Source organism: Balaenoptera acutorostrata, chromosome 3 (assembly GCF_949987535.1).
Source record: "Balaenoptera acutorostrata chromosome 3, mBalAcu1.1, whole genome shotgun sequence".
Classification (NCBI taxonomy): Eukaryota; Metazoa; Chordata; class Mammalia; order Artiodactyla; family Balaenopteridae; genus Balaenoptera; species Balaenoptera acutorostrata.
The window spans coordinates 80,985,745-81,003,906 of record NC_080066.1 but is presented as its reverse complement, the minus strand read 5'-3'; the positions used below and the strand labels follow the sequence as shown (position 1 = coordinate 81,003,906).

General features: G+C 38.4%; 1 protein-coding gene across 1 annotated transcript in view; it reads right to left on the bottom strand.

Moving 5' to 3' along the window:
• Nucleotides 1-17,720, bottom strand: part of NEDD4 (NEDD4 E3 ubiquitin protein ligase) — a 153,311-nt gene extending 135,591 nt beyond the window's left edge. Inside the window, exons 1-2 of the mRNA XM_057542378.1 lie at nt 17,554-17,720; nt 4,050-4,123 (exon numbers count right to left, since the gene is read on the bottom strand). Of these exons, the coding sequence (XP_057398361.1) occupies nt 4,050-4,123; nt 17,554-17,598 (119 nt within the window). The 5' untranslated portion in view covers nt 17,599-17,720. The remainder of the gene's footprint in view (nt 1-4,049; nt 4,124-17,553) is intronic.
• Nucleotides 17,721-18,162: the final 442 nt, after the last annotated feature.

Genomic DNA, 18,162 nt, shown 5'->3' with positions numbered 1-18,162 from the left:
CTATCACTGTCCATTTTCTATTTCACTAATTTCTGCCCTTATCATTATTTTCTTCCTTCTACTTACTTTGGAATTAATTTGCTCTTCTTTTTCTGATTTCTTAATCTCAGAACTCAAGTCATTCATTTAGATCTTACTCCTTTTCTAAGTTAAGCATTTTAAAACTATAAATTTTCCTCTAATACTTTAGCTGCATCTCACAAATTTTGATGTTGCTATATTTTAATTTCATTCAGTTCAAAATGTTTTCTAATTTATCTTTTGATTCCTTCTTTGACCTATAAACAAAACAAAGTGTATTGTTTTATTTCCAAATATTTTGGATGTTATTGGTTTCTAACTTAATTCCACTGTTATCAGAGAACATCTCCATATGATTTCAATCTTTTCTAAATTCTTGAGACTTGTGCTGTGGTCTTACACATCGTCTATATTGGTGAATGTACCATATGCCCTTGAAAATAATGTAAATTTTGCACTTGTTTAATTTACTGTTTTATTGTCCAGCATAATATGGCAGACAGACTCTAGGGTGGCTTCTTTTATCCCCACCTCCTAATGTTCATGCCTTTTGTGTTCCCCTCCTCGTAAATGTGAGAAGGATTGTGTATTCTAACCAATAATTACATCAAAAGTGACAAAATGTATGTGGTTACATTACAAAAGATTGTAACCCATCTTGCTAGGAGACTTTCTTTCCTTTGATAGCTTTGAAGAAGCAAGCTGCTATCCTGTGAGCTGTCATATGAAGAAGGCCATGTGACAAGAAACTTAGGGTGGCCTCTGGCTGACAGCCAGCAAAAAACTGAAGCCCTCAGTCTGAAAGAATTGAATGCTGCCAACAACCACATGAGCTTGGAAGTGTATGCTTCCCCAAACAAGCCTCAGATGAGACCATAGTCCTGGCCAATGCCTGATTGCAGATTTTCAAGACCTTGAAGCAGAGGACCCAGTTAAATCATGCACAGACTCTGTGACCCACAGAAACTATGAAATCATAAATATGTGTTCTTCTAAGCTGCTAAGTTTGAGGTAATTATAGTTGTGCAGCAATTGATAAATAATGTGAATATACCAAGTGCACTTGAAAAGAATGTGTATTTGGTGGTTGTTAGGAAGTGTTCTTTGCATCAAAGTTCATAATATTGTTCAACTTATGTTTTTGTTGTTTTTTTTAATCTTGTTTTATTTTATTTATTTATTTTTTTTAATAGCTACTTTTTATTTATTTATTTATTTATTTATATCTGTGTTGGGTCTTCGTTTCGTGCGAGGGCTTTCTCCAGTTGCAGCAAGCGGGGGCCACGCTTCATCGTGGTGCGGGGGCCACTCTTCATTGCGGTGCGCGGGCCTCTCACCATCGTGGCCCCTCCCGCTGCGGGGCACAGGCTCCAGACGCGCAGGCTCAGTAGTTGTGGCTCATGGGCCCAGTTGCTCCGTGGCATGTGGGATCTTCCCAGACCAGGGCTCGAACCCGTGTCCCCTGCATTGGCAGGCAGATTCTCAACCACTGCGCCACCAGGGAAGCCCAATCTTGTTTTATTAACTGCTGAGAGAGAGCTAATGTTTCCAACTATGATTGTGGAATTTTTTCTCTCTCCCTCTAATTCTGTCAACTTTTGCTTCATATATTTTCAAGTTCTCTTGGCAGGAACATACAACTTTATGATTGTTTTATCTTCTTGATGAATTTATTCTTATATTGTTGTGAAATATCTGGAAATAATTTTTGTGTTGAAATCTATTTTATCAGATATTAAAATATCCACTTCAGTCTTCACATGCTTGTTTGTATGGCTATGCATCCCTTCTCTTTCAACTTACCTGTGTCTTTATATTTTAAGTGCATCATTTATAGACAGCATTTAGTTGGGTCTTCTTTTTCAATCCATTCTAATAACTTCTACCTCATATTCACCTTAGTCCATTAATGTTTAATGTAATTATTGTTATGATTAGATTTAGGTGTATCAAATTATTACTAGTTTTCTATTCTTCCCTCTCCCCTTTCTCTCTCTCTTTTCTGATCATTTGTTCTTTTCCTGGCCTTTTGTTTAACTATTTTATTTTTTCAAGAATTTCATTTTAAAATTTCTATTGCTTTTTAATCTATAATTCTTTACATTACTTTTTAGTGATTTATCTAGGTATTACAATATACATGCTTACTTTTTATTCCACTTACACTTAATATAGTACACTCTACTAAAAAGGTTCATAATGCATACCATCCCTGTCCTTTATGCTATAGTTGTTATATGTATTCCATCTATGAGACAGTACAAAACAGTAAATTGTGATATAAACAGGCATATGTTTTTTCTAAAAAATTATGATGAAAAGAGCAAAAAGTCTTTCATACGTTTCTAGATATTTACCATTTCTGATGCTCTTCATTCCTTTCTGAGGATCTGAGTTTCCATCTGATATCTACCTCTTTAGCTGGGAGAATTTCCTTTAGCTTTTATTATAGTGCAGGTCTGCCAATGACAAAGTCTCATAGTTTTCTTTTATCTGAAAATGTTATTTTGTCATCATCCTGAAGAATATTTTCACTGAATATAGTAGAGAACTCTAGATTGACAGCTATTCTATTGTTCCATTTTCTTCTGGCCTCCATAGTTTCTGGTGAGAAGTTAGTACTCAACTGAATTATAGGTCCCTTGTATGTAATTTGTCATTTTCTGAGTTTCTTCTGTTAGAATTTTTCTTTATACTTTGTTTTCAACAGCTCGACTATTATGTGCCTCAGTATGTTCTTCTCAGTGTTTATCCTGCTTGGTGTTTTTTGGTACTATAAACTTGTGTCATTCATCAAATTTGGAAAAAATTTGGCCATTATTTCTTCAAACAACATTTTGCCTCATTCTCTCTCCTCTATTTCTAGGACTCCAAGTACATGTATGTTACACTGTTCGATATTATCTAACAAGTCCCTGAGGCTCTGTTCATTTAAAAAAAATTTTAAATCTTTGTTTCTCTCTCAACTCCTGTTGGGAAATCATTTCTATTGATCTATCTTTAAGTTCAATTAATTTTTCCTCATCATCTCCATTCTGCTGTTAATTTCATCCAAGAATTTTAATTTCAAATATTATATTTTTCAGTTCTAGAATTTTCATTTTTTATGGTTTCTATATCATTCCTGAGATTTTCAATCTTTTGACTTATTGTGAGCATATTTTCTTTTCTCTACTGAGAATGTGTTTCATTTTCCTGGCTTTTTATAAATTATATAGCTTTGGATTATATCTTAGACATTATAAATGTTAAATTGTGGAGACTGTGGATACTGTACTTTCTCTTTGATGAGAATTTGTTTGTTTTTATCATATAATTAATTATCTTACTTGGACAAGAACCACAAGCTCTGTTTCTTGGGCAGCAACCCTGATCTCTGTTCAGATCTTTTGTCCTCCAATGAGTTGTTTTGAATCTGCTATCATATGTGTGATTCAGGGTCAGCCAAAAATGTCAGTGGACATAGTTTGGGAATTTCCTCTCCAGTTCTTTCCCTTCCAGAATCCCCACCATTGTCATGTTTTCTTCAGAGTAAGTCTTCTGATTTCCCAGGCTATGAATATTATAATTTTTCCATGTTCTGATTCCATGTGGCCTCAGACTAATTCATAAAATTGGAGACTCACTCAGTACAACTCCACACCTACAAACATGGACTCTCCACTAGACTCTCTACCTGCTCTGTTCACTCTCCATTGCCTTTAACTTGCTGGTTTTTATAATATGTTCACAGTTTATGGTTGTTATCTGCAAAAGGATTCGTCTGTTAGAATTTTACTGATTCTCAGAAACAGAACTCAATAATGTATCTTATAACTACCACTCTCAGTTATACCTTTGCCTAAGTTCACAAACTCTGCAATTCAGATGTCAAGGAATTTAGTAAACCACCAACTAGAAACATTATTCTACCTCATACAACAGCTTACTAATAATATTACTCAATTTTTCATCTAACCAAAGTTTGGAAAAAAAAACAATTAATAAATACAAAGTTTTAAAATTACAACCCAACTTCTTACACTTACCTGGCTCCCAAGATATCCTTTTTGGCAAGGCCTATTCCAGCTATAACTTTTACCCTCACAATTCGGGAAGTTTCCTAAAATACAAAAATTTATATTTTATTTTCATATATTTATAACTTACTCAAGACACATTATCTTTATATATATGTGTGTATGTGTGTGTGTATATGTGTGTGTATATATATATATATCAAAAAAGGTAACAGGATATTAAAATTAACTGGAAGACTGTTTTTCAGGAATTAATTTGATTAAAAGCTATATAAAGGAAAATAAAAACTATATTGTTATTTGTAATGACTTGATTATCTACAAAGAAAAGCCAAAAAAACTAGAGCCAAATTGTTATAATGAGTAAGGATTTATCACTGCTTCCAAGAAAATCTAAAGCCAAATTATTGGAACTGATATAGATTTATGATTGTTGCTAGGTACAGGATAACACAAAATACAGAGTTCATAATCATTTGTAATAATTACTTAGGTAATTATTTTAAAAATCCCATTCAATAAACTATATATTAAATACAACTATAATGTATTGATATTTTAATGTAGGAAACATTAAATTTCTTGGGTATCATAATAGTATTATGAGGTTTTATATAAGAATGTCTTACTTTTAAGAGATACATATTGAAGTATTTAGGGACAAAGTAAGATAAAGTCTGCAACTTACTCTTAAATGTCTCAGCAAATAAAAAGTTGAACATGAGCGTATGTGTGTGTGTATGGAAATAAAAGGAATAAGCAAAATGTTACCAATTTATGGATTTAGCTGATGGGTAATCAAGTGTTCATTATACTATTCTTTTTATTGTCTCATAGATTTGAAATTTTTCAAATAAAAAGGTGGGTAAAAAAATACTATAAAACAGAATGCACATTTAAAAAATTCACAAGTAAGCAAAACTGTTAGATACACTGAAATAAAATTAATAAAAGTCAAAAAGCTTTATGGATAAAATCTGTAAATTATTGAAGAAAATAAGAAAAATATAAATAAATGAAGAAATTCACTGTGTTCATGGAAGTAAATATTTAATATTATTATCTGTTTTCTCCAAAGTAAATTATAAATTCAATACAATTTCAACTCCCCTCCTTGAATTATTTCATAGATCTTAACAAATGATTCTAAAATTCATAGGGAAAAGTGAGAATGAGTAAAGAGATAAACTATAGCATTTGATCACTATCTTACACTATATCTAAAAACAAATTGCAGATACATCAAATTCTAAAAGTGAAAAAGAAAACTTTAGAAATTTCATAAGATACTTTAGAATATTTCTGACATTGGAGTAGGAAAGGATTAAAAAAATACAAACTCTAATGGAAAAAATGGTTAGATTTGACACTAAAATTATGTTTATATATTTCATATGGAAAAAGATCCATGAACAAAATGAAAAGACAAGGGGACACACAGGGTGGAAATATCTAAAATATATACACCATGGACAAATTATGATTATCCAGATTATATAAAGAACTCCTAAAAGCCATTAAGTGAGGTTTAAACAACATAATACAAGAAATCATAGAGAATGGCCAATAAACACATGAAAAGATCCTCAATTTCACCAATAATAAAAGAGACCTCTAGTGTAAGTGCTGCCAAAGCAAGCACAAGAGAGAACTCTAATACACTGTTGGTGGGAGTATAAACTGAAGAATAATTTTGAAGAGATATTTGGCAATATCTACTAAAAGTTCTAAATCAATAACCCAGGAATTGCACTTTTAGATATAACCCCTAGATAAACTCTCACTCATGTACACAAGGCCATAAGTACAACAGTATTCACAGTAGCATTTATAAGATCAACAAATGTGAAATAAATGTTGCCCAACAGAGAGCAATCTAACTGATTTTACTCTAAAATTATTCCATCAGCCAGATGAATGGGGAAAAAATGTGGTACACACACACACACACACACACACACACACACACACACACACACAAAATGGAATACTACTCAGCCATAAAAAAGAACGAAATTTTGCCATTTTCAGCAACATGGGTGGACTTGCAGGGCATTATGCTAAGTGAAATAAGTCACACAGAGAAAGAAAAATACTGTTTGATATCACTTATATGTGGAATCTAAAAAAATACAACAAACTACTGAATAAAACAAAAAAGAAGCAGACAGATATAGAGAACAAACTAGTGGTTACCAGTGGGGAGAGGCAGGGAGGGGCAATATAAGAGTGTGGGGCACAAACTATTGGATGTAAGATAGGCTCAAGGATGTATTGTACATCATGGGGAATATAGCCAATATTCTGTAATAACTAAATGGAAAGTAACCTTTAAAAACTGTATAAAAATTTAAAAAATAATAAAATTATTCCATCAGCAAGTAGTAGGTCATATTCCTTTCTGAGGAGAGATCTGGGTGGGGGAAAATATACATATCATAGGGTATTTATTTCAATCTTCTTCCATTTCTAAATACTTAGACCCACACTTATTCCTGGAGGTTTCATTGAATAAATGTGATAACATAAATATTCTATCAGCTCTAAAACTCAGATGACAAATTCAGACAACACAAAAATCCTTGACTAGAGATGCTAGATATTTTATAACTTTCCTCCATCACCAAATATAATTAAATATACAGCTGATCTTGCGAGTAAGAAGAGAAATCCTCAAGTATCAGATATAAAGATAGAATTGAAAATCAGAGAGGAAAACATAAACTGAAATTTCAGTTTTCTGTGGGAATCGATTTCCAAAAATCTGAAGAGATTTACAGAACTACCATTTTTTTCCTGTAAGGTCATTGAATAATTAGGCCAATTAAAATATTCTATTGGCCCTACACCTGAATTCTCCTATACCAGTTGACTGGAAAGTGGCTATACTTTATAGTAGGACTGATTCTGAAAATCAGAAATCTTTTCTCTGATGAGTTAATAAGCACAATTTTTTTCAAGTGGTAAAGTATAATCAAAGGTGCCCTCAGCAAATAATCTTACCTTTTCTAAGTGCAGACAAGTGTTTATAATTTATAGATGACCTTAATTGAGGAAAGAAATTATCATACGCCTCTAAAAAAGTTAATCCATATTTGTGGAGCTCCTGACTTAAAAATCATCCACGTTAGCCTCTACTGAAACTGTCCCCCAGAAGTCTCCTGAAGAAAACTGTAGCAAGCATTAACTAAAAACAATTCCAGGGGATGATAACTTGCAGTCACAGATACATTTAACTTTTAAACTTTATCCTTGCATTTCCCACCACAAAGATGAGAACTACTTACTTTAGATGCTGTGGTTAAATGATGTAAGGCTACAGTGATTCAAGATTCTTTCAGAAAATTAAATAAGAAATGCCGCTTATTTGCATATTTGCATTCATTTAACTTCATTTTAGAAATTTATGCTAGAAAATTGTCCAAACAGCTCTCTTCAATCACATCCATAAGCAGAGATCACATCTCACATCATCTTTGAAAATGAAGGAGAAGAACATGTATGTTGCAACTAGAGACCAAACTCTTAAGTAATTTTAGAATCATGATATTAAAAGTATTATTAACAGAATTCTGGGTAGTACTCAAATGAGTAAAAAAGAAACAAATATGAAACATCTTTTCCTTAATCAAAACAGAGACATTATCCTCAAGCAGATCAGGGCTCTTCACTAAAGCTGGAATCTTCCCCTTCCACTCACAAGACAGTTTTATTGATTTTTGAAAGCAAAATGGAAAGGTTGCAAATTGCAGGCAAAGATGTGTCATTTTCAGCCAAAAACAAAAACCAAGGAAGTTCATTAGCAGGAAACATTCACTGAAAGAAATTCTAGAGGATGTACTTCAGGCAGAAAAAAAGTTATCACAGATGGAAAGTCAGAGGGGCAGGAAGAAATGAAGAAATAACAAGCAAAGAAAATGTTAACTACATGAGAAAAAAATTATAAAAAAATAATAGCAATGTTAATGATGATAATGATGATGATGATGATGATGATGATGTGTGTATGCTTACACAGGCATTTAGTGAGTTTCCAATCCACTTGGGATCCAATACAAAATCCTTAATAAACGGCCTTCAGGCCCTGCCTGACCGGGTTCTGCTCTCCTCTCCTCTACAGATTCACCTCCTGATACCATCCCTCTCTCTCCAACACTCTAGCCTTCTTTATGTTCCTCTCCATTTCATCTTTTACACATGCAGTTCTATTTACCTAGAAGGCTTTTTTCCTCCACTGCCTGGCTAACTCCTATCCATCCTTAGTCTACTTCCTCAGCTTTTCCTCATACTCTCTCCCCTCCTCCATATAAGATTAATTCTTTTCTTTCCTGTTATATACTTTTATCTTACACTCCTTTTCCTTCAAAACATTAATAAAACATTGATGTGTGATTATATATTTAATGGCCCTCTCTCTCTCTAGGCTGTAAATTCAGTAAAGTCTGCTGTCCATCGTTATAGCCTCACAGCCTGACTCAAACACCTTACATATAGTAAGAGTTCAACAAATATTTGTCAAGCAAATACAGAATTCAAGTACTTCATAGGTCCACCTAAAAGCTACAACAACAAAAAAAAGATGGAAGATCTGGAAGAACAGAGGAACAATTACAAGTTAATTTTGCACATGTTCCATTCATCATCTTCCTGAGAAAGAATCGCTTCTGTTAAATTCTTTTATTTGAGCAACTATTTGCAGTAGGACAGAGGAAAGACCATGTCTTTGTTACAAAAGAGTTCTGGGTTTCGATCCCAGATCTGCTACCTACTGAGATAAGTCCTTGAGCAAATCACAATCTCAGATTTCCCATCTGTAAAATGGGGAGAGCATTACCTAGTTTTGCAGGACTGTTATGACAATTACAGCCAAAGCATTGAGAACACAGAACCTGGAGCCCAGCATATAGCAAGCATTCAATTAAAGGCAGCTATGATTATATTTCAATTGACTCTTTTACTCTGAAGGAGGATATCTTCATTAAGGCATCCATATGCACTGACATGATTGTTTGTTCACATTACTCTCTTCATTGCCCCAACATGGCTCACATGAGGGAAGCCAGACATTTGGGTCAGGCCAGGAGGTTATGTTGAGCTACAGACATACTTATTCCATAAAAGTCTTATCAAAACCTTTTTCCATTTGTCTGTGCTGTGTCTTCCTCCTGTCATTTATCTGCAGACCTCTTAACCTTACATTCATTTATCCTCTTAAAACTTTGACAGGATTGAGATGGGGACCAGACTAAATACAAGCTTCAAGAAGGAAGAGGTCAGTAACATCGATTCAGTAGAACAGTGGACTTAGCAATTGGAGTCAGCAATCTTACATGTCTCCAGGTGCTGTAGAATATTCTTAACAACACACATAGCTAGGAGACAGGCAAATCAGCTGACTTAAATATCCTGCTCTACATTAAAAGGATCATACACCATGATCAAGTGGGGTTTACCCCAGGAATGCAAGGATTCTTCAATATACATAAATCAAACAATGTGATATACCATATTAACAAACTGAAGGATAAAATCCATACGATCATCTCAATAGATGCAGAAAAAGCTTTCAACAAAATTCAACACCATTTATGATAAAAAAAACTCTCCAGAAAGTAGGCATAGAGTGAATTTACCTCAATATAATAAAGGCCATATATGACAAATCCACAGCCAACATCATTCTCCATGGTGAAAAACAGAAACCATTTCCACTAAGACCAGGAACAAGACAACGATGCCCACTCTCACCACTATTATTCAACATAGTTCTGGAAGTTTTAGCCACAGCAATCAGAGATGAAAAAGAAATAAAAGGAATCCAAATCGGAAAAGAAGAAGTAAAACTGTCACTGTTTGCAGATGACATGATACTATACATAGAGAATCCTAAGGATGCCACCAGAAAACTACTAGAGCTAATCAATGAATTTGGTAAACTAGCAGGATACAAAATTAATGCACAGAAATCTCTTGCATTCCTATACACTAATGATGAAAAATCTGCAACAGAAATTAAGTAAACACTCGCATTTACCATTGCAACAAAAAGAATAAAATACCTAGGAAAAAACCTACCTAAGGAGACAAAAGACCTCTATGCAGAAAACTATAAGACACTGATGAAAGAAATTAAAGATGACACAAACAGATGGAGAGATATACCATGTTCTTGGATTGGAAGAATCAACATTGTGAAAATGACTATACTACCCAAAGCAATGTACAGACTCAGTGCAATCCCTATCAAACTGCCAATGGCATTTTTCACAGAACCAGAACAAAAAATTTCACCATCTGTATGGAAACACAAAAGACCCCAAATAGCCAAAGCAATCTTGAGAAAGAAAAATGGAGCTGGAGGAATCAGGCTCCCTGACTTCAGACTATACTACAAAGCTACAGTAATCAAGACAGTATGGTACTGACACAAAAACAGAAATATAGATCAATGGAACAGGATAGAAAGCCCAGAGATAAACCCACACACATATGGTCACCTTATCTTTGATAAAGGAGGCAAGAATATACAATGGAGAAAAGACAGCCTCTTCAATAAGTGGTGCTGGGAAAACTGTACAGCTACATGTAAAAGAATGAAATTAGAACACTCCCTAACACCGTATACAAAAATAAACTCAAAATGGATTAAAGACCTAAATGTAAGGCCAGACACTATAAAACTCTTAGAGGAAAACATAGGCAGAACACTCTATGACATAAATCACAGCAAGATCATTTTTGACCCACCTCCTAGAGAAATGGAAATAAAAACAAAAATAAACAAATGGGACCTAATGAAACTTAAAAGCTTTTGCACAGCAAAGGAAACCATAAACAAAATGAAAAGACAATCCTCAGAATGGGAGAAAATATCTGCAAATGAAACAACTGACAAAGGATTAATCTCCAAAATATACAAGCAGCTCATGCAGCTCAATATCAAAAAAACAACCCAATCAAAAAAATCAGCCATAAAAAGAAACAAAATTGAGTTATTTCTAGTGAGGTGGATGGACCTAGAGTCTATCATACAGAGTGAAGTCAGAAAGAGAAAAACAAATACCGTATGCTAACATATATATATGGAATTAAAAAAATAGGTTCTGAAGAACCTAGGATCAGGACAGGAATAACGATGCAGATGTAGAGGACGAACTTGAGGACACGGGGAGGGGGAAGGGTAAGCTGGGATCAAGTGAGAGAGTGGCATGGACATATATACACTACCAAATGTAAAACAGCTAGCTAGTGGGAAGCAGCCGCATAGCACAGGGAGATCAGTTCGGTGCTTTGTGACCACCTAGAGGGGTGGGATAGGGAGGGTGGGAGGGAGGCGCAAGAGGGAGGGGATATGGGGATATATGTATATGTATAGCTGATTCACTGTTATAAAGCAGATACTAACGCAATTATACTCCAATAAAGATGTGAAAAACAAAAAATCCTGCTCTGAAAGATGTCTAAAACTTATGCCAGATGACCTGTAAGTGACAGGGCCAGAATTACAACCTAGTCAAATTCCATTTTTTATACTCCTGCTCACCCTAAGTGATGTATTTAAAAGGTGTCTCTGAGATTCTATTCCTATGTGACATGTGAATTGCTAATAGTTAGCTGTTAAGAAAGACTGTAGTCCTTTCTCCTCTCCTCTTCCTGGTGCAGAGGAGTCCATGGCAGGCCTGAGGCAGAGTCTGGGGGAAGCAGGGAGTTTCATGGAGATGCATGGTCAGCCTGCCCACCTGCACGGGGCACTGAGGCAAAGAGGGAGGTGTCATACAGAGAGGCTTCAGGAGCATGCCCACTGGCATGGGACTCAGAGGAGAGGGAGAGAGTGCTGCATAGACATACACAGCAGTACTCCCACTGGCACCCAAGGATGCAGGGAGCTGAAAGTGGGGTGCAGAAGTGCAGACAGAGGAGATACCTGCAGGACTGGGAAATCAGTTACACCAAAAACATAAGTAAGTGGACTGAGCACATAAGTAAATGTACTGAGGATAATGAAACGCAGCATTTTCATTTTTAGAGGAGGTACTTATGACTAGAAAGAACCCTGAAGTACAATATTAGATTTGAATTGGAGATACTTATATGAATTAATTATTTTTAGATATATGAATAGAGATTGATACAGAAATAGCTATAGATTTATGTGTTGACTTATATGTGTATATATGTGTGGCACACACACACATTTCAGCTCTCTTTGCTGAGATGGCTGAAGAGCAACAGCATCCAGTAGCACTGAGCACAGGGAGCACACAGATCTTTGCTTCTAAAAACCATTTCCTATTCAATGTAATCAATGTTTCTAGGAGAAATGGCTGATCCCAGACAGTGCTGGGCCAGGCAAAATACAAGAGGATCGTGGAACATCTTCTGCCAAAAAAGTAATGACGAGTTCAAAGAATGATGTGGACTTGTCACAAGAACATAGGAACCTCCCTGCAAGGGCTTCCACTGGCCAAACTGAAATAATTTGAGCCATAAAATATTTAAGGATAGAAATTAATTACAACCCATTGAATAAGGTGGGATTCTACAAGTCCATGCTGATACAAATAAATAAATAAATGGATAAACAAACGGCCAAGAAAGGGAAGGCTCTTCTTACACAGAATGCCAATTAATAAAAATGGAAATAAAAAATAGTAGCATTTGTTTCAGGTGGAAGTCATCATCCATGGGTAGTAAAACTAGTGGATGGAGATCTGATGAATGAGGGATAGGATACTAGCATAATCTTTGAATATGTCCCCACAAAATACCAATCAATTATAAAGGGAAAAACAGTGATAATACCAAGAAGAAACCTGGCAGACACCAAAATTACCAAGTGATCAAGGTTATCATCCACAGTCATGAGAGGCCAAAATCATGTACTCCCGATATGATACACTGAGAAGAACACAGTATTATCTCTGTGATTCCTGCCCAAAAAGTGTGGCCTTGACATGATCATGAGGAAACAGTAAACAGATCCAGGTTGAGGAACATCAATAGGTTATACAGCCTGTACTCCTTACAACTGTTAAGGATAAGAAAGCCTGAGGAACTGATACAAAGTACATGCAACATACACTCCTAGATGGGATCTTGGACCGTGAAGGAAGAAGAGAAATTATTAGAACACTGGTCAAAGACTGAATGGGATCTATGGATTGGATGGTAGTGTTGTAACACTGTTGACTTCCTGGCTTAGAGGGCTGGATGGCTGTTATGCAGGAAAGCATTCTTGTTTTAGGAAAATACACACTAGAGTATTTAGTGGTGATGGGGAATCATGTCTGCAGATTGCCCTCAAATGGTTCCAAAAACACTAATGAAAATGGCCAAAAAAAAAAAGAAAAAAAAGGGTTATGGAACAACTGTGGTGAAATATCAACAGTTGGAGAATCTGCTTTAGGAGGATTTGGAGTTCTTCGTACTGTACTTCCAACTTTTCTGTTGGTTTAAAATAAAAAGCAAACTATTAAAAATAAACTATATTATATCTACTTCTTTGTTCCCATGGAAACCCACAAAAAATACTTTAGAATGATGCTGGAATTAAAAAGTTGCAAAAAAGCCATAATGGCAAAAACAACACGTGAAAGATTGGGTTAGATTCTAACGCAGTTGGTGCACACACTGTGCTTCTCCTTCTTTGTGTGCAGTGAATATAGGCTGGGAACTTTGTTCTCAGGCTCAGGACAATGCCAGGACAGGCAGGGTCTGCTTCTGCTCAGTGTTAGCGGGTCTAGAAGTGTCAGAATATGCATTTCTTTGTTACCCTGTTTCTTATGCATCGTCGTAGCTGTCAGCACGAGAGGCGTCCATTCTTCTGTCTGTGCCAACTCTACTCCCAGACTGGGATGGAGACTCAACCCTTTCCTCTTTATTTCCTTCCTTCTTTTCCTTGTTTCAGTCAGGTTTCAGTTGTCAGAAACAGAAATTACTCCACATGTTTTAAGAAGAAAGATGCTCATACAGGGAATTAGGTGCTTCCAAAATTGTCAGAAGAGCTGGAGAGGCAGGCTGTAGGCTGTGTCTTCAGAGGACCCGAAAACACCTCAGAACTGGCCTACCCAGGAAGCTGCTACACGTACCCGAGTCAGAAAGGTAGGTAATCAGGAGCCACCGCCAGATCTGTTGATTTTAAGAACATACCAAATCTAGACCGCTATTTCTGTAACTTCCTATCAATACCCACAAAACAAGTTACAGATACTGAAACACTTTTGTCGAAAAACTCGATGTCTACATGACTACGCTTGTCAGCAGAAAAAACCAAGGAAACAAGAAGTTATGCCCCACTTCATTTTCACCTTCCCAGTCTCAAGTAGGTGCACCTCATTGGGAAACCTATTTCACAACCTCTTTCCAGAACGCTAAGTGCAAGAGAGGCTGGGAAACATGGTGTTTAGCTTTCCAGCCTCTGCATAACAGGGAAGTCCACTGAAATGCAGGGGGAAGGGATGCTAAATGGCAGGCCCCATATCTACCACACTCCTCCTCACCACAGCTGAGTGGGAGTTATCCTCTACTGTTAATCCCAAGAGACTGTCAGAGCAAACTTGGTATAAATTATAGTATACTACTTGCTTAGTTTGTTATTCTTTAATGGCAAAATTCTGTACATGGAGCCAGGACCATCTCTTACTCAAAGACACATATGTGGAAGAAGAGCTAAAACCCACCCAAAAGTGAGAGAGAGATATAATGACCTAAATTTTGGCATTCTTCAACACCAATATGCTCATACAGTGTGACTCAGGGGCTCTTCAGTATATACTGGTTAAATTACACTTCTCTCACTATCTTCTATCCCGTTCCTATTCATTTTTCTTTGTTTCAGTTTCAAATTTAAAATAAGAATCATCGGGCTTCCCTGGTGGCGCAGTGGTTGAGAATCTGCCTGCCAATGCAGGGGACACGGGTTCGAGCCCTGGTCTGGGAAGATCCCACATGCCGCAGAGCAACTAGGCCCGTGAGCCACAACTGCTGAGCCTGTGCGTCTGGAGCCTGTGCTCCGCAACAAGAGAGGCCGCGATGGTGAGAGGCCCGCGCACCGCGATGAAGAGTGGCCCCCGCTTGCCACAACTAGAGAAAGCCCTCGCACAGAAACGAAGACCCAACACAGCCATAAATAAATAAATAAATAAATAAATAAATAAAAACTTAAAAAAAAAAAAAGTCTAAAAAAAAAAAAAAAAGAATCATCTCTTTTTGCTGTCATATCAAACCTATCTTACTTATAATCACTAGTCTGTGAGTTTTAGAAAATGACATAGCTGCAGTGTTTTTCTTCCAAAAAAAGGAAGGGGGGGGGTTGCTTTTCTAAGCCCACTTTTACTATTGTGACAGACCAGAAAATAAAAGGCAAGTGATAGTGATGAGATGGCAACCTCTACCAGAAAACAAATGATTTTTGTCTTTCGCACTAGACTATGAGCTTCTCACAAAACAGGCAGATGCGCTTTCTTCTGTGTACCTGGTGCTTAGCATACTGCATGATACAGAACAGACAGCTAAAAAACGTCTGTCGAATGAATAACCCAAATTACAATGGAAGAAGTAGAAGATGACACTTCATCATCATGTCTCTTATCTTCCTATCTCACTCTCTTCCTCAACGTGGAAAAAGTGAACAGTGGGAGAGGGAGGGAAATTTGAGTCATGAGACTGGCAACCGGGACCCCCACCGTGTGAACAGAGTGAAACTGCCCAGAAGTACAAATCCTTCATCCAGTTCAGGAAAACCTCATTTCAGAGGGCCCTTAGTCCCAGATGCTTACTGACCACCCAGCAACTGGCATGATTCAATTTATCTCAGCTGGGCAGAAGAGTGATGTGAGAAGCAGACAACTGAAAACAGATCTGTACAGAGAAAGAAAGAGAGAGAGAAGATGCGAGATGCTATGATCAGTTGGCTCTGCTGGAAGAAGGTGAGATGAGAAATCTGGAATAGCACAGCCTACCTTTGAGTAGTAACAACAACAGAGAAAGAAAGTTCAAGGCCAGCCTGATTGGGTTGGAGGCCAGTTTGAGATTATCTGCACTAAACAACTTATTGTAGCAAGCAGGGAGATAGGACTGATAAGAAGAAAGCTATCATAGGATCAACACTGCATTATTTTCCTCTGATCTCTTCTACAGAACAATAATGGAACATTAGCTAGAATATTATCTTCAGCCATAATATACTGACTGTCATTCCTGAGGGACTGCTGAACTGCCACCATTTGTCCACCGTCACTTTGTTTCTCTTCTGGTAGCAATAACTAAGAAATTAACTGCATCACATAATCATTCTCAAAACACTCAGAGATAACTTGCTTGCATCAACAAGTTGCCCACTGTTTATAAACCAAGAACTTTCAAGAGAAATGTAAAAGACACTTTATAAAAGACATTTTTAAAAGATACCAAGTTACTAAGAGAAGGCACTATTACAACACTGTTAGAAAATCTAAGCAATCAATCTAAATTAGGCTGAAGGATTTACAGTTAACTGGGTCTAGTCCTGATAACAGGTACATGTGACAGTTTAGTCAATGAACAAGAATGCTTAAAATTTTCCCCCAAACTTAACTTGTCACTATTAGACTAGACAGCCTTTCATTTCCCACCCATTCCCATTTTTGAGACAATCACCAATAACACAGGGAAGCCACATCTCACTTAAAATGTAACTACTCTTTACAAATAGCCTTATTTTTAATAAACGTAAGGCATAACCAGCCTAAGTTATTTAGCTGAAAAGAGACAATTCTCAAATCGCAGAATTTTGAGTGAACAGCTGTGGGAAGTTCTTTTAAATATTTACACTTTTTGGCTTAATTTTTAAAAGATCAGTGAAGACCAGCGAAACACAGCGTGAACTTTCCACACTTGACACTTGCTGCTAAATAGAAGGGGGGAAAAAATCTATCTGCCTGCTTTCCCATCCCTGTCTCCTGTAAGGAGGTTTAAAAGGATTTCAGAAAAAGAAAAAACCCAAACAGCTAATGACAATTCTCTTGTAAGTCTTCAGGTCAAAGTCCATAAAGTTAAGCCCAATGGGCCTCTCTGCCAGAGCAGGCTAATCAACAGCCGGGATGCTAAGCTCCAGGGAAATTCGCCCCGCCCCACCCCCGCCCGGAGCTCACGCACACTCGGTGGGGGGTGGCAGGAAGGGGCAGGCGGGGTGCTGCGCGTGCCCCCGCGCACTCACGCCGCTGGCTGACTAGCCCCCCTCCTCATCACTTCCTGAAGGAAAATGACAAGGAAGGCAGCGGTTCCAGGGAAGAGAGGGGTGTAGAGTCTACACACTAGCGAAGAAAATGCGGCTCCCTAAAGCAACCCCCTCACCCCACCCGCCTGCGCGCGCCAGGCAGCCCCAGGGGTCCCCACGGCGCCCGGCGCGCTCCCGGAGCTCGCGCAGAGAGAGGAGGGCGCTGACAGCAGTCCCTCTGGCCGCCGCCGCCTCCTCCCGTCCGGCTGACGGGCAGCGCGATGGGAAGCTCGCCCCGTAGCCCCGCGGCCCTCGCACCTCGTCCTCCGGGACCCCGAACACCTCCACGGCGCAAGTTGCCATTTCCGAATGATTCCGGCAAACCGGACGCGCTCGCCCCTACCCAGAGAGTGGGAACTGTAGTGAGGAAGAGAGGGAGGAGAGGGAGGAGAGGGAGGAGAGGGAGGAGGCGGAGGAGGAGAGGGAGGAGGCGGGAGGAATTGGAGGAAGAGGGGGCGGTGTTCCCCTGGGCGCACAGCGCCCCCAGCGGCCGGCCGGCCGGCGGCAGTGGCACGAGGAAGCAGGGCGGGGAGGGCCGGCCGCGCCTCGGCAGCGGCGCGCGTCGTGGGGCTCTGGGCGCGGGGACCGCGCGCGGTGGGAGAACGTGCGTGCTGGGGCTCGGGTGGGAGGAGCGCGCGCGGCGCGGGCGCGCCTTCCGTCCCCACGCCAGGAGGATAGTGGCTGACGCGGCCGCCTCTGGGAGCCAGGCGGACTCCAGGGCATTGCGCCGAGCCGGCAGTGGCGCCCGGAGGACGTCCGCCCTTCCCCGGGGAAACAAAGCTGCGGCTCTCCTCGGCAACAAGTCTCACTGAGATCCGCCCCAGAACTCGGCCTCTGACTAGCCACCTGGGATCAGGAGAGCTTAAT